This window comes from Apus apus, chromosome 1, assembly GCF_020740795.1.
Source record: "Apus apus isolate bApuApu2 chromosome 1, bApuApu2.pri.cur, whole genome shotgun sequence".
In the NCBI taxonomy this organism is placed as follows: domain Eukaryota; kingdom Metazoa; phylum Chordata; class Aves; order Apodiformes; family Apodidae; genus Apus; species Apus apus.
The window spans coordinates 153,324,483-153,347,546 of NC_067282.1; the positions used below are offsets into that span (position 1 = coordinate 153,324,483).

The 23,064-nt window shown below is 37.7% G+C and overlaps 1 protein-coding gene across 16 annotated transcripts in view; it reads left to right on the plus strand.

Annotated features, from left to right (window-relative positions):
* The window catches only part of TNRC6B (trinucleotide repeat containing adaptor 6B), a 135,809-nt gene that overhangs the window by 75,177 nt on the left and 37,568 nt on the right, over nt 1-23,064 (plus strand). For 15 of the 16 annotated variants that reach the window (XM_051638778.1, XM_051638709.1, XM_051638701.1 and 12 more), the window contains 3 exons: nt 13,079-13,166; nt 17,170-17,191; nt 18,860-19,204. In XM_051638778.1, the coding sequence (XP_051494738.1) occupies nt 13,079-13,166; nt 17,170-17,191; nt 18,860-19,204 (455 nt within the window). Of the gene's footprint in view, nt 1-5,756; nt 5,828-13,078; nt 13,167-17,169; nt 17,192-18,859; nt 19,205-23,064 lie in introns of those variants that run through there. The other variant, XM_051638746.1, reaches the window with a different exon arrangement.

Here is a 23,064-nt window from a genome sequence, read left to right on the forward strand (position 1 = left end):
ATCTCAGGAGAACTGTTTTCTGTGTCTGGAGGAAGCCAAACTTAGTGCCTTCATGAGAATACTGCCTGGAATTAAGTGTGATTTTTGCAAGACTGAGCATGACCACGGCTTTTTAGTAGTATGTTGGTGATCAAGGGCTGTACAGTTGACATCACATTTGAAGTACTGAATTTGTCCTTGTTTCTAATGGAGTGCTTCTTAATGGCAAGGGCCATTTATTCTCCATGCTGCTGACTTGTCCTGTGACTTTGAACATAGGTTATTTATTCTTTGCTTGGGTTTACTCATGTGCAGAATTAAATTTTACGTACTTCTTAGTGTTGTTGCAATGCTTAATTAATATTTATATATACCTTGGACATCCTGTGATGAAAGGAGCTGTGCAAGTGTTCAGTAGTGGTATTATTTTATTAGCAAAAATACAGGAGGAGTCAGGAGGATGCCAGTTTTTAATTCAGAGTGAGCAATGGAGTCATTCTGTAACCTTGAGCAGGTCATGCAGTGTCTTTATTTTGTAACATATCCTGGGAAAGCTCTCTGTTGTGTGGCATGTGTTATTAAATGTCATCCCTCCTTCCCCCAAGTCAATTCTAAAGGAAAAAAAAAGAAGTATACAACTTCACTGAGCTGCTAAACATAGCTGGTATTTCTTAAGGAACGACTACATCTTTAAAAGTAGCAGAGGGTGAGAAGACAGTGGATGTAAAAGTTAGAGTCAGCATGAGAACTAGAATGTGTATTATCTAGGGGTAGAGCAGACTGAATTTTGCCTGTTACAGATCTCTTTCTCACTGAAGTTCAGGATACACTCTGCTTAACTGCAGCTGCACTGTGAAGTGAGAGCGTATGTAATCTTTATTGCATTCTAAGAACTCTCTCTCTAATCCACAGTATTTAGTTGGTAAACAAGTTCTTCGGCCCAAGTACTGTCTTATTTGAGCTTTGTGATTGCCAAAATTGATAACTAGCTTTTGAAGCATCTAGTATTTTGCTATTACATAACAATATACATATCAATCTCTTGTGTGGTTTTCCCATCCTCTGACAAAGGAAGGTTATGATTATACGCTATCATTAAAATTACAAGAGACTGATGAACTTTTCAAAAAGTATATCTCTTTATAAGACTTAACCAGCTAACTATTTGTCTAATAATATAAGGTGCAATTGCATTAAATAAAGTTATTTGCCATACTTCATGCATGCAAATACAGGGTTTCAGTTTTGGTTTTTTGTTTCATACAGGATGCTGCATCTGCATTGTACTCATTGCAGAAAACATGTAAATATGGTTTAAAACAAGGGCTTCAAAACTGTTATTTAAAAAAACTTTAGGAAGGAACCAACTTGTCCAGTGAAGTGTGAGGCATAGCTGAATGTAAGTGCTGGTTTGTGCATTTGTGTTACGGTAGATTGGGGATTGAAAGCACCTGGATCTTTTACCTCCTTTATTGCAGTCTGGTTGTAAAGCTTGTTCCTGGGGGCTTTTTAGTTGCCTTTAGTTCTACTTTTGCTCTCAGCTCAGATGAAGAGGAATAGTATTTGATTTACTGAGGATAAACAGTGGTTTATAGTCTTGAAGAACAGCAATTACAGAAAAAAAAAATCTTCATACAACCCCAGTTATAAGCCTTAATTTATGCAGCACGCTTAGTAGTAATGGAATATCAAGGATTTACCTGCCCAGCTCCCCCTCAATATACTTAACATACCCAGATAGGTTTGTTTAAAGAGACAGTAATTTGGCAAGATTTATACAGTGTTTCCCACACCTGCAAAATATGTTACTTTTTCTTCTGCCTCTAATTTAGACTTCCTGATATGGATCATGACAGTCCTGAAACTTTGTAACTGAATATTTGCAGGAGGTAGCTCAATGAATGTTCTTACCTGTTAAAAATAAATACTGCCACAGGCAATAACTGGAGTAGAAAATACCAACCTTAAATACCTTTGCCAAGAAGATCTGAGCAAGCTCTAAGAGTTGTTTTTCTAATGTATTAGAAGTTCAAGCAAACTTAACTTGCTGGTTCTTCCAGCTTGGCCTACAACAAATGAATAATAACTTTGTGTGGAAAACCTTGTTCTTAACTTCCCACTGGTAAAATTAAATACATTCTTGCTTTAGTATTTTGATTTAGTATAATTAAAATAATGACTTACAGTTTGATAAATGTTATTTTCATTACTACAGTGCCCTGAAGCACTGTATATGGAAAATTTTACAATATTATACAGATCTGGAGGTCTGCAATGTGCTTGTCAGGCTATTAATTAACTTGAGTAAAGTGTTTTTTGGGTTTTATAGTGAGTGAATTTAGTGTTTCTTTGGAAACTGAATAAAGTAAACAAGATTGCTTATAAAATGGAGTATAAATCAAACCATTCTGATGCTGTGAGGGTATCTTTATAATATCCCCAGGCAGGTGAAATTCCAAGAACCTCATCATTCAGTAGGAACTGCTTTTAAGAAGCATGCTTCTGTCTGGAATTGGTTGTTAGTTTTTTTCAGTAATTTACTGTCTCTGAATAGAAACATCTTCACTCACGTGTATACTTAAATTTTTTTTCTTGATCCCTTCTCAAGTGCCATACCATGAAAGTTAAGAAAATCTCCAATATTTTAAAGCAAATACCACTGTAGTGTGGTGTTATCTAATGTTTTCTTTATTTCCACTTTTCCCTAAAAATCTATCCTGTATCTCCAGTGTAGCTTAGTTCTTCACCAGGTGGGCTTTTGGATCTCTTTGTGTTTTTTTTTATGACTGAGAAACAGAAATACAGAAGTCTGTCGTAACCCAAGAATTTTTTTGCTTTAAATGTAACTACTTCTGTTGTAAAAGTTTCTGTATGATCCAGTTTCTTACTGTCTGTGTGGTCTGTGCAGGTGCCACAAAGTATAATCTAGCAGAAAATTGCTTATTTAATAAAACTGTATTATACTCTTCCAGTATTTTTAATTAAAATGTCACACTGACATTAAAACAAATGTTGTGATTGTTGTGCATACAGTGGCATAGTTACCACAGCAAATAGTTTCGTTTGTTAGGACTGTTTTTGTGTTTAAAAGAAATTATTATATTGGCATTTAAGACAGTTTTGTAATCTAAGAAGGTACAGAGATGCTTTTGTTCAAATTAAGTTTGCACCATAGTCAAGAGTTAGCACTTGCTTTTAACTGCATTCAGAAGAGTAACAATAAACAAGGTTTTTTATAGTACTTCTCATACACACATGTAAGAATGTGTTATTACTGATGAGCGGTAATGCTTATCAGCTTCACTTGCATCACAGTTTATAACCGATTTAAAGCCCCAGTGAAGCATTAGTAGAGCTGCCAGTAGAGCTTTGAGCTTGAAACGTGGAGTCAGTCTGGGCTGCAGAATTCAGCAATGTGCTGATACAGACACGTCAAATGGAGGGTAGCTCATTTAGGGATCTCTGCTGCAGTTACTCTGCAGAAAACATCTGTAATCTGGACCACTAGATACAGAAATACTTGTTTGTTCTACTCCAGTGTAGTCCATTTTTTGGAAAAAGGATTCCTGAGCTGGTTTGCCAGAGTTGGTGATGCAGAGTTGGTTATGGTCAGTGATGCAAAGTCCACTGGCGGCTGAGTAGTATGGTGCCCCATGGGAGTCAATGCTGTGGGCTGATAATGTTCAACATCTATATTGATGATCTGGTCAATGGCATGTTACATATCCTCAGCACGTTTGCAAATTATGTTAAACTGGGCCGAGTGGCTGACACCTCTGGAGCATAAGCTTGCTGTTCTGGGAGAAGTCAGAAGGCTGGAAAAGACGGTCTGATAGAAACCTTTTGAAATTAAACAAGCATAAATGGAAAATACCAAACATAGGGCAAAATAACTGTGCTATAGCATGAGTTAGGCATCCGCTGACTAGGAAGTAGGTCTGCATATAAAACACCTGAAGGTCCTGACAAAAAAAAAAATAATAGAAAGTAAGTCAGCAGAGTGTCCTTGGTGTTAAAAAAACAGCCACATGCTGGGCTGTGTTAGCAAGGCTATAACCAGTGGGTCAAGAGATGTAGTTCTTCTCATTCAACAGTTAAAAGTCCACCTTTGACATAGTGTTCAGTTTGGCTCTTATAATGGAAAGACACTGAGATATTAAATGACTGCTAAGATGATGATATTCTGGAGAACATCTTGCAGAAGCAGAAGCTGAGAGAACTGGCTTTGTTTAGCCTTAGAAATAGAAGGTGGAGGGGGTAAAGTTAGTGCTGTCTTCAGCTGCCTAATGAGAGGGTATGGAGAGCCAGACTCATCCTGGGGGTGCTGCACATTGATAACATAAAGAGACAGTGAACACAAGTTGCAGAAAAGAAGTTCTGATTAGATGCTGGGGGAGGCAAATTCAGTTGGTGTAGTAAAAAAATTGAGTAAGCTCTCCACATTGATCATAGTGCCTCTGTCCTTGGAGGTGCTCAAAATGTGACTAGGTCCTGAGCAACCTACTTGACAATGGCTCTTCTTTGAATGTGGGGTTAGAGCAGACTCCAGGTAATTACCAGAGGTCCATTTAATCAAATTTATTTGTGATTTTGATGGTGAGACCAGTAAGAGTATCGTGTATCTAGTGCAGAAAGTGTCACTGTAGTTCCAAAAGTTGGAATGATTTAAATAGAAAAAATAATTTAAAAAAAAACAAGTCCAACCCAAAGAACACACACAAAAACAAACCAAAATGAAAACAAACAGTGACTGGAAAAGACTGTTCAGGCAAAAGGTTCTGTGGGAATATTCTTTTCTTAGTTTTCAAATGAAAGGATTTTTTCTCTTGGCAGGTAAACCATTTGCGATTATAAAAACGGTAGAGTTTACATCTTTTAATCTTCTAATACGAAGGAATACTGGCAAATACTTGTGTATACTGCACTTGCAGACTAATAAGCAATCCTTTAACTGACATCTGGCACTTTCCCCAGGTAGCCTGCATTCATTTAAAACCCTGTGTTGTGTGGCAAAGTAGGACTCTTGAAGTACTTCAGTATGCACAGCAAGGTAATTAAGTGTCCTTTAGGGCTGGTGCAGTGAAAAGATCTGTGCAAAGTGAAGTTCAGCAGCATTTCCCTCAGAGTGGTCAGCTCTCCTGAGCTTTGATATTCCCTGCCCCATAATTGCAGAAATGAAAGGACTTCACTCAATGGAAGGTATAGAGGAAATATTTTTTGCCAGGTAGTCTTTCTTTTCTGCTGAAAATACAGCTTTAGCAACAATGAGGACTTGAAAGAGTTCATATTACCAGGGTGTAGATCATTAGTAGTGGAACAGAGATCTCAATTGTACTTTTTGACGGTTGCCAGCTCTTCCCGTGTCAAAAAACTGGCTTTTGTTTCTCTCTAACCCTGTAGCAGAGAAGTTCTTTATTGAGATTTTGTGGTAGCTGTTATTCTTTTACTGCTCCATATCGTTTGTTATGAATTTATTTATCTACATGCTTCTGGTGGCTTTCAGAACCACAAAGATATTTTTCTTGGTAAACAGTTGTAGATAATGGAGCATCCTGCATGTGTGAATTAGATTTCAGAGGAAAACAAGGTTAGTTGATAATTGTGTAAAACCTTGAAGACCTGAATAGAGCTGTGTCTTGCAGAACAAATGTTCTTATGTGATAAGTTACTGGACATCTTAGTTACAGACAGATTTTTAAGTGAATATTTTGCCTTTCTTGGGCTATTTTTATGACATTTCACAATTCTCTAAACACATGTTATCTCTGTCTTTGGTATGCATGAGTGAGCATGCTGTGAAATAACAATTGCTGACCTGTAAGAACTCTGAAACATTTGAAGACTAAAGGTAAGGGTGAAAACTCAGTTCTTACGTTTTAGAACTTTAACTACAGCTCTTAATTTCATTAAAAGTTTCCTTTTTATCAGCTGTGGCTAACATTTGAAAACTTCAGATCATACCTGAAAGTCATTCTTTTAATGTATATAAGTGATACAGCTGGAAAGGGTATGTAAAAGGAGTGCAAGCAAGAAATACAGAATATTAAAAACATTTAAGTTATTTTTTTACACAATCCAAGGTTTTTTAGTAACAAGAGACTCTTAAATTGACACTCCCTGCCCCAAACCAGTTGCTGAAGTGTTGAGAAAAAACCTCATTATTTACGAGCATTTGTTTTTCTATTTGTAGAGTTTATACTGTCCCATTCTTTAAAGTAAACAGCCCTTTATCATCAGAGTTGGTTTCCTTCTGTTAAATAAATCATTGTGCATATATGTCAAATACTCCACAAATAATTAATCTTACTCTATTAATAAGTCTTTAAGGAGTCTCTCTTTAGAAAAGCATACTTTTAGCAAAGTCAGTGTGTCGATGTTTAGAATCGGTTATTTTTTACAGCAGAGTCAAATTACTGATGTTTTGCTGCGATAAAGGCCTATCAGTTGTTCCAGATATGCTATTTAAAGTAAGCAAACTTCTTGCTGTGACACTGTTTTGGTTCTCAGCCAAAGAGAAGAAAAAAGCAGCTTACTCCAACTCCTTGACATGCAATAATCCTTTACTTTTTGAAAACACTGCTGTTCAGAGCACTTCTAAAAGCACCCTTTATAAAATCTTTTCATGTAATACACGGTGAAGTATATATTGTGTGTGTATAAAATCCACAGCTTTCCCTGGGAGTGTGGGAGCTGTGTGGTGGGACACACTTGTTATTGTCCTACATGTGTTATACTATGTAGGTATTTGTTACAAATAAGAAATTTTTTATTTCATACTCTACTGAAGGGCTGAGTTCTGCTATCTTTATTTCGTTGTCATTCAGAAAGTACAGGGCAGTTGTTCAATGATGCTTAAACTTAAGTGTTATTTCAAGCAGACAAGTAATTTTCTTTTTTCTTCTTGAAATATTTATACTCTGGATCCTTAGAAGTGCTATTCTGAAGGATCTTTTTTATTCTTATAAACATCAGAATTCATTTGGTGTCAAATAATTTCATATTCCCTTTTTGAGTTCAGCATGAAGACTGACTTTCCAAGCAGCCATCTCCTATTTGACCAGATTTTGTATGGCTTCCTTCCATATTCATGCGGGCATTGCTTGACAAGAAAGGTGGCTGTGATGCTGTGCAATTTAACATTTTTTAATAAAATTAATCCCATTTTATCGGCAAGATCATAACTCTTTACACAGCTTAGTGTGGTAGAAGTAATATTACCTTTAGGAATTTAGGGTCTGTCAACCCAGGGATTTATGCCATGCTGTGTTATGTCTTGCTTCTCCTTGTTTTTCTGTTTAGACGTGCTGGGGCACACTTGCGTGTTCAGACATGCCATGCTCTTCTCATGCTGTTGAAATGATGGAGCGTGTCTGTTAAATCGTATGTGATGAATGAAAGCAGAAGTAAAACTGTAAAAATTTCTGTACTCCAGTAGCACAGCATTAGATACTGCTTCATTTTTACTCTCTGACATCCAGCTTCCAGATTTTATTTAAGAGCTTTCATCCACCATGAGCATTTGAGACAGTAGCCTTCTAGTATTTGCTGCAGCAAGAAGGGCTTGCACCTCAAGGTGCAAGAGCTCATTTGGGAGTATGTAGTATGCTTTTTGTTCATCACTTATGACCCTTTGTTATAATCAGCTCATACTTTTTTAATGTATTTATATATAAATACTTGTGTGTGAGAGGATTGTACCATTAAAGACCCTGTTACAGTTAGGAAAGTTGCACAGATGTAGGTGACAGTGCTAGGGATCCCGTATGAGGAATATGAGATAACGGAGTAAATGCAGTCCGGAGAAAGCATTCTCCTTAATCGGGCAAAGTAGGAGTTGGTTTAAAAGGAAACACACTCGCTTTTACTAGTAGATTTTTCTATGATACAGTTTATGGAGTTTTAACTGAGTGCTGTGCAGAGACGTGTTGCAATACATTAAAGTGCAGTTTCATTCAAATGCAACCAATTTAACATACTGTTTGAAAGGAGAAGGTTCATTGCTGGTTTTATGCGCTACTGGTGTTCATCTGATAATACTCTTAAGTCAATTCCATTTACAAAATGGAGGGAATGGCCCAGGTCACTTGAGTTTTTGTGGGTTGAATTTGCTTGCCATACAATCAGCTAAGTTCCAGAGAAGTCTCAAACAGTGGAAGGTCAGGGGCCGAGTCTGATGAAGAGGAATAGAAGTGGAAGATGGAATCTGCCTCTCTAATGGTGACAGCAAGCTGTTCAGGTTATAGCACTGTTGAGTACAGCTTACTGTTCTCTTAAGATTTTTCATCCCTGGATGGATTGAGAGGAGCTTTTGCCTTGGAAGTGCATCTGGTCTTGAGCTTGTTATAAAGGTGCTTTGAAATGCATCTCAGACACCAGATGCTCCTGGTATCAAGGCTGTAAAACTTACCAAAGTTACGATCCTGAGGAGACTTTCACAAAGGCTGAGAAGCTTGGTGCTTGTTCACTGCAAATGCTTCTTGCTTCAAATCATGACCAAAGTTGGAAACCTGACTCTAGAATCAATTTCTGGTTTAGTCCCTCAAGTTTTTTAGTAATTTCCTCTCTTTCTAAATGATTAGAAGTGTATTTGTGTTCTGATAATTTTGGATCACTGGAGGCCCATCTATAAGAAAGGGTGAGTTAATAGCCCAAGTGTTGCCTCTAAGTGTGACTGCTCTGTGCATGCAAATCATTATCTCACATAAGATGATGACCTTTAACTCTGGCTAGTTATGGCTGAGGCCTTTAGGGAAAATACAACAGTTGTTAATGTGACTTTGTAGCGAAATAGAGAGAAGCTTGTTCTGTTGAAGTGCTGCTGATCCTACAAGTGTAGTTTTAGAATCCTCCCTATTCTGGAAGAAGATAAAGAAGTTTGCTCAACATGTGGAAGAAGATTTTTAAATCACCCTATGCTTATTACAGGGCAGAGAACAGGATGCACCTATAGAAGTTCACTGTCACTCCTGTGTTGTGTTATAGTATAGCTAAACCAAGTTATCCGTACTAAAAGAAAGTAAAGCCATGGGGTCAGGAGGAGGGAAGATGGCTCTCATTACTGGTATCTGGTGCACATCTTTGTATGAGGAACTTCCAAACACTGGTACACTGTTGTCATGTAGCCCTGTGGAAGGAACTGGGAATTGCATACATGCTTAAGTCCCACTCCTGAGTTTCTAGGAATTTTAATTTCTTAAATTTACTTTTATTTTTGGTGCATGTTTTGTGTCTGTGTAACTTAATAGGATGGTAGGGGTTTTGTGAAGAGTAATCTCTGGCACTTTATTGCTACCTATCAAAGTGTGTTGCCAGCAGATAGTATCTAATATATAGTATGTCATCTCATTTCACAGTGCAGTTTGTAACAGCAAGAACTTTGAAGACTTCTGTCCTCTTCCTGTGCCTTTAGCCCATATGTTGCAAGAATAAGTCTTATTTTAAAATAGAGTTTTCTGGAAAAGTTAGTATTGGGATTTTGCAGGAAATGAACATTTTCCAAAACTAGAAAATTGTTTTGGAAAGGGTACATTTACTTTTTTTTTCCCCCTAAAATGGCTATATATTTTAGAAACTTGTACTTCACAAGTATTTTTTCTAGTTAGCTAGCTGAAAAACCTTTTCTCTGAAATTATTTTTTTGTTACTTAGCCAGAAGAGGTTGATGTAAGAATTTAGATAAGGTATTGAGTGTACTGCATAATAGTTCCTGGGTTTGTTTGATTTGCTTTGCTTTTTTAATAAATAAAATTTTTGTTTACAACATACAGTCTGTCTTAATATTTAAGCTGTTAAAATGCCTAACTTTAAATATTCAGAAAAGTAAATTCTGTAATATGCTTTTAAAATACTTTTCAATAATGTTGATTTTAGGGTTTTTTGAGAAATATTAAAGTACAACTAGGTAATAATTCTAAGATCTACGCATGTTTTCTTGGAGACAGTTGGAGTAAAAAGCTGGCTGCTTATTGCTGTTCGGTAAATTTGCTCTTAGGGTTGTGATGTGTCTGTGTTCCCATTACTGTTTGTGGGTAACAAAAACCGGAACCACACCCCATTGTATTACTCTAAATTCACTCGTCAGGAGTTGATGGATTTTCTCCCCATGTTGATCTTGTCCATGTAAGCAGCTGGTTGCTGGAATGTACATGATGGACCCCCCTAGTTTCCTTTGACCAGGCCGGGAAGAATTATCTTTCAGCTAATGAGAGAAGACTAATAGGTAGCATTGTCTTCCGAATGAATGAGTTGAGGTACTTGAATGCTTTGTTTGTGTTAAATTTATCAGAACACTTAACACTGCAAGTTTCTGTTTAACGAGCTTCTTGCGTACAGCTGAAAGGGAAAGCATTGATCATAAAACATCAAATACTAGTGAAATGCATTGAATAGTGAACATGGAAAAATGGCACGTGATACCCAAAATGGCAGTAAGCTTTCCTCCCCCCACCACTGCTAATTCAGTTAACTTCCAACATAGTGGTGCTTAGTTAGCATGTCTATAGCATACATTTTTGCTTCTGTCATTTGGAGAGTATAATATTTTACTTCCTACATGCTTATGAGCTTTTAGATATGCTTTGTCAGGAACTTCTTGGTCTTACACATGTGATGCATCCGAAGTGTTCAGATAGATCACTTCCACCTCAGCAGAACTTAGGTTTGTGTTTAGATGAATTGAAGCCTAAACTATGAAATATCAATTATGGCTATATTGTAGTTGTTGATGGTGTGTACAATGGAATATTAAATGGACATCTCTACTAAAAGAGCAGAAGAAGGGGAGATAGTAATGCAAAACAAAGGGCTTCTCTGCAGCCTTAGTACTATAGGTATTCGTTTGTGTATGTCTGAAAACAAGGCAGCAGCAGTAGCCATCTCCCTGTCGTGAGCTTACCACAGAGACAGATTACCCATAAGTAGACTTTCAGGCTATGGTTCTTCTATCTTTGGTGCTTTTTTATATTAGTGTTACATGTCATTGTAACCCATAGCTACAGCATTGTGAATATGACCTTTTTGTCCTTCTTTTCCATTCCCTGCTCTTTTGCTCACAGAACTAAGGAATATGCTTTTAAGTAGAAGGCTGTCCATCTGCCAGACAGTTACTGGAAGTCATTCTGGTTTTTGTTCCTACCCTTTCAGTAGCTCCTTTAAGACAGCTCTTAAACTTCTGCCTACTGCAATGAAGTTTTTCGAAGTACAGTACAGCCCAAAACTGTACATAGCTTGACAGCACAAAAGTAGTTAATGTAATTTGAGGTTATAGTAACTTTGAAACATGAGAGTGTCACTGGAGAGGTTTTTCATATTCTTTACAATCTGTGGCTCAAAGGCAACAGAAAATCTTTTTCTCAGTGTCATGACAGACAATCCACAGTAAACTAACCTCTCTAATGCTTCATATCTTGTGCTGTTAATAAAACTAAAAAACCTGCAGGGCTTTTCCTGCCAGAGTTGAGGGCTGGGAAAGTATACTTAGACATTTTATAGAGAACAGAGGAGACCAAGAACTGACCTGGCTTAAGCAATACCAAGAGTGCATAAAATGCTGTTCTGTATGTTATGGAATATTTGCCTCAGTCTTTGTTAAATGCAGACTGAACTTGCCATTTTGTATGAATTGTATTTGTTAATAACATTAGGATGTGGTTTCAAAGGCCCCATCATGCCTTTACCCATCATCTCCATTCATGAAGAAGGAAACCTGAACTTGAGGAAAGCAGGAAAACGTTTTATTACTCTCCACAGAACCTTTTATCTTTAAGAGAGTCCTTTGAAGTCTTCAGTCAGGAAGCTTTTAACACATAACATCTCAAAATATTTTTGTAGGAAGTGATGAGTTATGTAAATGTCTCTTTGCACGCTGCCTTGGCAGTGTCTAGTGAAAATGCAAGCAAAAATACTACCCGTACCGTATAAATGCAAAGGAAGGAGAATTCTGAATGATATGACAACAAAGCCAACTCAACTCTAATCTTTTTAAACTGTGGTCAAAAAAGAACTTTGATTTGTGCATAAATATGAGAAATAGTTTAGTACTATTATAAAGTCCAGTTTTACTTATAAAGCTGTCCTGTTTTTCAGAAAAATCTTGTTCTGAAAAATCATGGTTTATACTTGTTTTTTCCCATTTGTAGAGTACAGATCTTTGGTCTCAGATCCTATCCCTCTTCTGTCAGATCATCTTTTTACATTCATTGTCTTTGTCTTAGTATTTCCCTATAAAAAGAAATTACTTCATGTGAGCTGAAAACTTGGTCTTTAATTTACTTTTAAGGAGTTGAAAAGAACTAGTTAATGAAAATGTGATTCACCATAGAAACAGTTCCACCAATAGCACATATGCAGTAAATTAACCATTTTCTGGTACTTTCGTATTTGATATGAAACATAGCAACAAGATTATAGCTTGACAACAATAGCAGCTGCACATATTTTTCTTCCTTTTTTGAAATAATGTTCTTGTGGGGAAAAAAAATAGATTCCCTGGAAAGTAATTTATATTACAAGTTTCATCACAAGAATTCAGTGGGTGGGTACAACAGGCTAGAAATTAAATTAGTGACTTGTATAATAAATGATGGTTTTGATTTGATATGACACTTCTTGTCTCTTACAAGTGACATAGCTACAGGCACTAGAATAATCTCTTCCCATTGTGAAGATAAATGTCGTATCAGACCAAACCATCTTATATTAAATTACAACTTCCCTTTTTTTACCATATGAAAAGATTAATGACACTGTTCATTAAATAAAAGCACAACCCAATTAAATGGATACTTTGGCCAAAATGTCTTGAAGATATTTTCCAGTATCAGGCATGTAGTTAATTTATATAGAATACTGCTATGAAAGGCCTGATGCGAATAAAGAAATTTTCTTTTATGCAGCAAGTAGTGTGATTGTGCCCACACTGAGGTAGAAGGTGCTTTCCTTATCTCGATTAGACTGAGAACCTCAAATGCAAATACAGTATTGAGGATGAGAGGAATTTAGTATTTCAACTGTCTTCCTTGGGGAGAAGACGGATGAAGTACGCGTGGCTCTCCTTATAGAATTTGATGGTGCTCATACTGTTGTTTTTCATATTTTCACAGAGAGAAGGAGCAAGAAAGGGAAGAACAGTTAATGGAAGACAAGAAAAGGAAAAAAGAGGATAAGAAAAAGAAGGAATCTGCTCAGAAGGTAGGTTTTGATATTTTGATTGTTGTATCCAGCTTGAACATAAATAGCATTGGAGGTGGTAAGATGTTAAATGGTATTCAGTCTTTAAAACTTGATTGTTTAAAGTGGTGCTTTATTGAAAACTTTTTGCATAATTTTTCTGAAACTTAACTGTTTAACCTTAGACATTTCTTCTCCTTAGTGTGTCATGTGAAGTAAAAGAAGTGTTCTTATATATATAAGGTATTAAGTTATAGAATATGGTCTCTCTTGATCCATGCAGCTCCTGCTGCTTTGAGGTGTTTGGGATAAAATGCCACCAGTCTTTTGCAATTCTTGCGTTAAAATTTACTAAATATTTTCTAGACTTCAGTCCTTTAGGAATTTTACATTAAGTATTTACTACTGAAAGGTCCCTTTATTTTTTGCTGAGTATCACTTAAGTTTTACATTTTCTGTAACTACTAGCACTTTGGCTGAAGTTTATGCATTTGATTATGAGCCATGGGGAACTGATAAGTGACTGAAAATGGGTCTGAACACTTGGTGTTTTAGAAGCTCTCTGATGTGCTGGAAATCTAATAAGTTGTTCCAGGAGGTAACCTGGTATAGGAACTAGCCTCTCTCGCAGCTTTATCCATGCTTTTTACCATTAAAATCCTTTCTGTCTTACCAGTACAAGACAGATGTAACCATCCTGGAGCAGCTCCAGCAATGGGCCCCTAAGATGAGTAAAGACCTGGAGTATATGAAAAATGAGGAAAGACTGAGAGAGCTAGGACCTTTCCATCAGGGAGATCTTACCAATCAATGTATATAAACACCTTGTGGGAAGGGACTAAAGAAGATGGAGGCAGGTTATTCTCAGTGGTGCCTTGTGACAAGGCACAAGGCATTGTGCACAAATTGAAATAAAGGAAATTCCACTTAATAAAAAACTTTTTTTGTGCATGTGTGTGACTGAGCAACCATTGGAACAGGTTTTCCGGAGAGGTTATGTGCTTCTTGCTCTGGAGATAACTTAAAAAGAAGTTGGCCATGGCCCTGTGCATTCTGGTCTTGATGACCTCCCTTTGGTTTGGGGGGACTCCTGGGGACAGGTGGAGAACAGTAATAGGAACTGTGGACAAGCTCTCCAGAGGTTGCCTTCCAACCTCAATGATTTTGTAGTCTCTGTTTTTCAATTGCTTTAGCAACAACAGATGGAAGATGAGGTGTTCTTCTGTGTTAGACTCTGTAGGTTTCATGTGGGAACAGCCAGCATCAATTTCAGTTTAATTTTTAAAAAATTTTAAATCTGGCTTCTTCACCAATTTGAGTCAATCAGTTTAAATTAGCTGCGGGTAAACTGGTGTATTTCAGTTGTCTTTATCCAGCTATTGTGTTGGTACATCCCAAATAATACTGTGAAAGATCAGTAGGTACAGAGTGTAAGCTTTGTTCAGTGTCTTTTTGCCTCAGTGTTGCAGCTGTTTAATGCTCAAGCAGAAAAATTATGTGTAGGAATGAGGAGGAGGAGCAGGCCCTGGTAAATAAAGTCTACTGGTTTGAAGCTTCAGTGAGACCTTACAGCAGCTTTCCAGTACCTGAAAGAGGCCTACAAGAAAGCTGGAGAGGGACTTTTTGTAAGGGCATGTAGCGAGCAATAGAACAAGGGGGAACAGTTTGCCACTGAAAGAGGGCAGATTTAGATTGGATACTAGGAAGAAATACTTTCCTGTGAGGGTGGTGAGACACTGGAACAGGTTGCCCAGAGAAGTTGTGGAAGCCCCCTCCCTGGAAGTGTTCAAGGACAGGTTGGATGGGGCTTAGAGCAACCTGATCTAGTGGCAGGTGTCCCTGTCCATGCAGGGAGAGCTAGAATTAGATTATTTTTAAGGTCCCTTCCAACCCAAACTGTTCTGTCACTCTGTATGCTGATAAATCTAATGATACAAGAAAAACTCAAAAGGTTGTACCAGTCGTTTTTATAACAGTGTTATGAGTGTTTACTGAGGAATTGATGCTTCAAATACAAAGATTTGTCAGTCTTCCTTTGCGGTCCCTCACCTGCTAAGTTGCTCAGTATTATTAAATGCTGTGGTATTTGGCCAAAATCTTGGGAATGATAAACAGTAAGTAAATAAATATCCTAGAGACCAAACATAACAATGGTGCTTAGATATGTATAGGAATACCTAAACCAGCAACCAGAACATGAATGTAAATGTTTGTCTTAGTGACTGTAGTGGTGTTCACCAAATAAGTAGTAATGATTTGGGGGTGTATTTTTCAGAGTTTGTATAACATGAAGCAGATGGTTTTGCCTGGGTTTTCTGAAACCTAAAGAATGAAAAAATAACTTCAGCAGAGGTTATGCAAGGAAATTCACAGACTAAATTCCTGTGGCTGGTGTCCCTGGGGCTGTTTGGTAGCGTGTCAGAAGACTGAGTTTGACTCCACCTCCCTGTTCACTCTAGCTGCTCATGCCCTGCTGATGCTTACAGGTTTCCCAGTGTGAAATGAAAGCTGTGAATCTGAGATAGTGTCACATTTTCTCAGCTTTTGTATTCTAGACCTGAAAAAAAAAATTAGCACAAGACTGGATCATTTTGACTAGGAGAGAGATGCAGTATAGTCAGAAGTAAGTTCAGGGTTTTTTTCCCTGAAGCTGACTGCAGTCATCATATCTTCTGGTATCTGTCAGTCTGATATGACTGATATCTTCTTTTACCAATCTTCTTTAAAGATTTGGTAAAATGGTGTTCTTCGAAGTAGACAAGTTAACTCAATTACTGAAAATGTTTACTGTTGACCATAGTAAACATATCAGCACTACCAGACTGGATTAATGAATAATTTTCCACCCTCTTCCTTCTCCTTAAGTAGTGTAGCATCAGAGTCACTTAAGTGCATTTTTTAACTGTGTTACAAAAGAAGATGCAATTTGACGCATACAGGATTTTTCATAAGCAAAGTGAAAATTGATGTCTGGCTTGGTAGAGATGCAATTTTGATACAGGTGCATTTTTAGCGTCTTGGAGGCTTTTGGTTTACATTATTCTGTGAGGCTTAAGATTTTGTATTATAATGAATGTTCCACTTTGCAAAGATGAACACTGCAATATGCAAAGTAAATTATGCTGTAGCAATTCAGTGCAGTTTGACTTTTTATTCTTCACCATACAAAGGAGTTCCAGCCTGGTTGATTTAAATAGTGAACTGCTTTTTACCTGTGCTTTCATTATTCTATACTGTCACTGTGTGCTTTCCAGAAAGTAGGTGTCATAGAACCTGACACATGATGATCTTTAGGGTTTTTCCATTATTGTGCAGTGGAACTCCTGATCGACAGGTTCAAAACATACTGCAGTACACATGATTCCAGAGAATATGCCAGTGCTATGCTTGTCTCTACTGTAGCTTGAAATCTGCTTTGCTGAAAGAATGTAGGAGTACAGCAAAAATATACACTGAGTACGCTGGCCAGCATGATGGCTCACTTTCAGTAATCATCTTACTGCATTCAAGAGATTTTGAAGTCCGGTGCTTTATAGGTATTCCTGGTACTTTTTGTAACTATGGCAATGAATCTGGTAAGGTTTAGGATTTCTTCTCCGTGGAAGAGATGTCACGGGAAAGGTGAAATGGGAAGATGGCAGAGAGACAGACTGCTACTCTGACCTGTGGTTGCTTCTGAGGGAATTCCATTGCTAGCCCCATCAGTCTGCTGTAAGGATACTCTCATAGGAGGAAGTTTTTGAACTGTAATACTTCACGTCCATGTTTATTTGTGCTTTGAAAATCCATGTTTGGGATGAGGAGGGGGTGAATACTAGTTGGTGACTACTAGTGTGTTTTTTGAAAATTTCATATATAAGACTAGGAATACTGTTTACACTTGTTGTTCATAAACTGATTATTTTCATGGAACAAAATAGTGATCTTGCTGCTAATATATGAAGGTTATGATTTAGTACAGCCTGTTCAATGTTTATGCCGAGGTTCTTAAAACTGTATTTACATTCTTACTCTTAATTTGCAGGTCACAGATCAAAAAACCAAAGGTAAGAGGCTTTGATCCTAAAGAGTATTTGTAGTTTACTTGATGCCCAGTACTCAGATCTTAATAAAAACTGTTGAAAAAGGAGGGGGAATTACGAGTCGAGATTAAATCCTGAAGTTGTGCATTCAGAAGAAGTAAAAGCTGAGGTGGTTAAAATGGAGAACCTTAAAATATCTATGCTGCCAGCATCAGAACACTAGAGGAGGGAACGAGGATTGTGGAAGAAATAGATTAGCTGAAATATTTAGCCTTTCAGTTTTCTGCAAAGGTTTTAGACAAGTAACGGAAAACTGAAACTGCCTGTCTAAATGGAATAAAAGATAGGAAAGTACTGTTTATGGTGAGGTACCAAAATGAGTGAAAATTACTTGTTTATGGACACTTAAGAGAGGTTCAGGCACCTGGAAGGAAGTCCAGTAGAGATGAGGCAGGACTGATGAGTGAGCATGTTAAAAAAAAAAAAGTTAAGCTTTTATTTAGCTGATCTAATAATATATTTAATTTTTATTTGTGTGTCAATTTGCTAAAAATTGCAGGATGAAATTGCTGTTACTGACACAACTAAGATAATAGCTTGATTTGACAGTTAACAATACGCGTTTTGGTGTTTTGGGCAATGGAGCCTATATAGAGAGATGGAAAACCCTTACCAAAATAAAAGTGTGGGGAATAAAGCACTCATGTTGTCAAAGAGAGACTCACTTGTTTTGATCTCACATTTGTAGGAGTTTTACTGATTATGTTCACTGGACATCTCTTTCTTGTATTAATCTTCAACAAAGGCTAGAGTTTGATGTATTAACTTTTCCCTGCCTGTGGAGTCTCATGTCTCAGCAACTACACCTTCTAGGTGCCTGGCTGGGAATTTCTTTTGCTCTGTTTCAAAAAGGCACCTGGAGAATGTGATTAAGGGGTCACAGGTTAGAGTCTCTTAAGCAAATTTTGTGATTGTGTCAGTTCCTGAAGGATTTGTTTGTGGTTTTTCTCTTCTCCGATGTATAATCACCCTCAGAAGCAGCATGTCCTTGCATATAAGGGGCATCTGGTGACCAGCTGGGAAACCTGAGGAGAACCCAATACAAATGCTGTGTTTAGGGGCTGCCTTTTTAGTGAGAGTCAGCTATTGCTGCCTCATTTAAGAGCAGTACAGAAAATTCAGATTTGTTAACCTTCAATCAAGAGGAGGGTGGGGTGTTTTTTTTCCTTCATTTTTGTTTTGGCAGTGGCCATGTAGCCTACTAAGCAGGTGAAAACTTGGGATCTGATTTCAGATCTACCATAAGGGTGATGCATAACAGTCGGAAAAGCATTTGAAGATCAGGGAACTGAGCAGGGGTTGAAACCAGTTATATTTGCTTATATTTTTAAGTGACTCGTTGCCCAGGGTGGTATTCTTTGCCAGCTTTATATTTCCAAGAGATTTGGGGCCTAGAGCAAAATACTTGCTGAGGGCGGAGTTTGATGCTGGGGTACAGAGCTGCATATGGAAGCAAGAGGTTTGAGGCAATTGCTTCTTCCTGCTTCTTTAATTGTTCTTCAGTATGGTTGAAGTTGCACGGTATTTCAGAGAAGAATGAAATTATGAAAGGGAAGAGTCGTAGTGGAGTTCTTCTAGTTAACACAGGTTTAAGTGGAAAATTTTCTCATTTTCATTATTCCTGTTTTTCAGTGCCCGAAGTGACGAAACCAAGCTTAAGCCAACCAGTGGCTGCCAGCCCAATTGGCAACTCTCCATCGCCACCAGTCAATGGTGGCAACAATGCCAAAAGGGTGGCAGTGCCGAACGGACAACCGCCAAGCGCTGCCCGCTACATGCCTCGGGAGGTGCCGCCGCGATTCCGTTGCCAGCAGGACCACAAAGTGTTACTGAAACGTGGGCAGCCCCCTCCGCCATCCTGTATGCTCCTTGGGGGTGGAGCAGGGCCTCCTCCCCCAACAGCACCAGGAGCAAACCCAAACAACGCACAACCAGTGACAGGCGCACTGCTGCAAAGTGACAGTGGGACTGCAACAGGCAAGTAATGATACTACCGATAAGATTTAATGAACATGTGTATGTGCATGGCAGAAAAGGAATCACTGCAGTTGTGCATAAACATATCTCTACATAATAAAACTTGGATTTTGGAGAGCGTGCTTCTAGTATTTTAGTGTATAGACTTTGCTTTTGCTGTTAGCAGCAGTGGATGTGTTTTTTACTACTAGATGGATCATGAAAGAGTGTTAATTTTTTTAAAATATGTTTTGAGTGGTTTGAATTGGATAGTGTAATGCTTTTAAAACCACAGCAAGGTAAACACAATGCACGGATAATCTCTATTTTATTATTGTCATTCAGTAGTCAATAGCTCTTCAGGTTTCTTGGAGGGCATGAATCTCCTATCTTGTCACTTTTTTATATGAGCCAATAAAGCAGACGTATAGCTATCATGCAGATGGCAGGTTTCTCTCGCTTGTCATCTGGATGAAATAAAGATGCTCCTTTTGTGGTAATCTCGTTTTTCTTCTTAGATAAGCCTTTTTATACAAGTGATGACTGTCTTGTTTTTGCTTTTCTGTTCACTCTGAATTCCAGATGATAATTGATTTTCAGATTAATTGTTTTATGAGCATGGGGAAATTAAAACTGCTCTTGAATCTTTTAGAACTGTGGGGAATTGCAATCACTTGAATATTTCCTTCTGAAGTTATGGTAGTATCATAGAATCATAGAATAGTTTGGGTTGGAGGGGACCTTCAAGATCATCTAGATCAAATCCCCCCCTGCATTGGCAGGGACACCTCCTGCTAGACCAGGTTGCTCAAAGCCCCGTCCAACCTGGATACTAGAACAAACAAAATTCCACTCAATACATCTGCCTTCTAAAGAAAAACTTAGATGATCTGCAAAGTCAAAGACAACTTCATTTCTTACAACATGGATGTTTTTAAAAAGTAGTAATAAATGTTTGAAAGCCATAAGAAGAAAATAATGGTACCGCTTGGAGAGCATAAGCTTCTTGTGGTTTTCAGAAGAAAAAATAGAGTGAAAAATACATTGTTCAAAAGAAAAAAAAAAAAGTTACTTGGAAGTCCCGAATCAAGTGAGCCAGATGGAATGGCTGTCTTTATTAAAAAGGATTGTAGGAAAACTAATAATTTCATTTGGTTTATGGTTTCCGTACTTGAATACCTTTCTAGCAAACCCCTGTTTGACAGATTATCTGTCAAATATTTTATTTTGTCACTGATGTTCCCTAGTTAATAAAGGGGGTGAGTTAGTTTCAAACTACAATGGCAAAGTTCTAGTTTATCAGTTTAATCAGTTTCAAAACAGATGTCTTAGAGATGGTGGATTTCAATAAAACACCTGAAAGATGAAGAGGATTAAAAAAACACACCAGAGTCTTTCTGCTATATAGAAAATCCTAACTTTATGTCAGCATTGATGTACCTTCACAATGATTGTAGTAGGCTGACAAAGGAGACTTTACGGTAGTGAAGCACTTTTAAGAGTTTTCAAAATTTCTCATGAACGGCGTTTTTTGCTATTGCATGTGTACTGTATGAGGACCATTTTAAAATATTTTAGAGGCTCCTTAAGTTCTGTATAATTAATTAGACACCTAATAATTGTTTTTCTGAGACTGAAATTTTATTCAATTCCCTTATTTTTACTCTTCGTTGAATGGTGCATAAACAACTAAGATGTTACATGGTTGTATTTTATTGATTGTGGTAACTTGTTATGCCAGTTAGTTGCTTTATCCTGATGTAATTCAGGATTGTTGCCAAGACAGATAGATATGGGTTCTTCAGATATGCCTCACCCCATCCAGATTTCTGCACCATTACACAGTTAGCTGGGCTAGGGAGCTGACGTGGATTAAAATTAACCCATCTTATTTTTTAAAGCTAATTTCAGTCTGGATGATTTACCGGTTCTTCTCACTGAGTATCAGTGGGAATATATGTGCTAACACATGAGAGTAGGTGTGCCAGAGGAGCAGAAACGAAGAGCTGGACAAGAAAGAGATTGGGCTGTCAACTTCAGTTCTCCACTGAAGTGTTTGTGGAAATGTGGTGTTGCTATGTGTCGCACATCATTAATTCCTGCTGAGGTCCTGGCTATTTACAAGTTGGTTTTCAGATTAGGCCTAGTTCTGTCAGGCACTTGTTCACTGATACTGCACTTAATTCATCCCACATGGAAACAAAAGCAAGTTCCCAAAGGGGAAAATAATGTAGCTTGCCTACTTCTTCATAGTTATATTTGCCAGATAGCTATAGATCGTGTCCATGAGGCTTTAATAAAAAAAAGTCAATATATAATCCTTCTCTACATGGATTGTTTTCCACTAGAATTGAGATGCTTCTGTAAGATGGCACAACTCTAGCTCCCTGAAAGATGACACCAATTTTACTATTGTCTTGTAACAGTACAGGGGGCTGGGGTGAAGAGTGGTGTAAATAACTTCCAATACCAGTGATATTCAGAATGATCCAGACAACTTTGGAAAACTAAGCTTAAATTTTATTGGTGAAAGTCTTTCAATAGTTACAATACCACCATCTCCCAGCATAACTGCATCTTCATTTCAGAACTCCATTTCAGTACTTTCACTTATTTCAGTTCTATACTTTCATCCTTAGAAGTACTCATTTGCTAGTAATTTTTTTTATTTTGGTCAGATCAGAAACCTTTTTATGTACAGCATGTTTGTTATTAAGGCAGAATCTAAGAACTGAGAGCCCTTACCCTTTGTCTTAACACTAAGCTATACATTGTCAAAATTTTATTTCTGCTCTCAAAGACATCAGGTTGCTGGAGCAAGTGCAAAGAAGGGCAGCAAAGCTGTTAAAGATGTCTACAGCATCTTACAGTCTTACGAGGAGCATCTGAGGGGCCTGAGTTGTTTAGTCTGGAGAAAATGAAGCTATGGAGGGGAGACCTTATCAGTCTCCTACAAGCATCTGAAAGGAGGTTGTAGTGAGGTGGGGTCAGTCTCTTCTCCCAGGTAACAAGTGACAAGATGAGAGAAAATGGCCTCAAGTTGTGCCAAAGGAGGTTTAGATTGGATATGGGAAAAAATTTCTTCACTGAGAGGGTTGTCAAACACTGGAACAGGCTGCCCAGGGAGGTGGTTGAATCACCATCCCTGGAGTTACTTAAAGACTTATAGATGTGGTGCTCAGGGACATGGTTTAGCACCAGACTTGTTAAAGAGTCAGGTTAATGGTTGGCCTGGACAATCTTAAAAGTCTTTACCAACCAAAGCAATTCTATGATTCTACATATAAAAAAGCAAGGTTGTTTTTATAAAACAGTCCATTAAATTGTGTTCTAATACACTAATGTTAGCAAACATCCAAATCTTATACTTTTAGAATGTTTTCACAGAAATTAAATGCTCTGTTGAAAATCACCTATGTGAAGATGTTGCTAAGTGTGCAGCTGCCTGTGTATCGTTCATTTGCTGAATCATGGCTAAGCTCAAAAGACAGCAACCTTGCTGTCTTTTGAATTTGTCTTTGGCTGTCCTCCTTAAGCTGTTCCTGTGATCAGTCTAATCAAAGTTTTTAAATTGGGAAAAGGGGATGGGTGAAAGGATTATTCAGTGTACTGAAAAGGTAGCCAGGTAAAAATATCGGTGAAGAGTCATTCTTCCTTGATGTTGTTAAGTTTGCTGTTGAGATTAAGGCAATAGAAGGAACAGAAATACGCATGGGAACTGCTTGGTCTTTCAGACCTTGGAGGCTAGTGTTTAACAAATGAAGACAAAAGTATTCAAAGCTCCCAAGAGAGTCTTAACCTTGCTGTGAAGTCAGGATCTTTACTTGAGGACCTCAGTGAAGGGGGATCTGGAAGGCATTCAGTGGATATTCAGTGGTTAA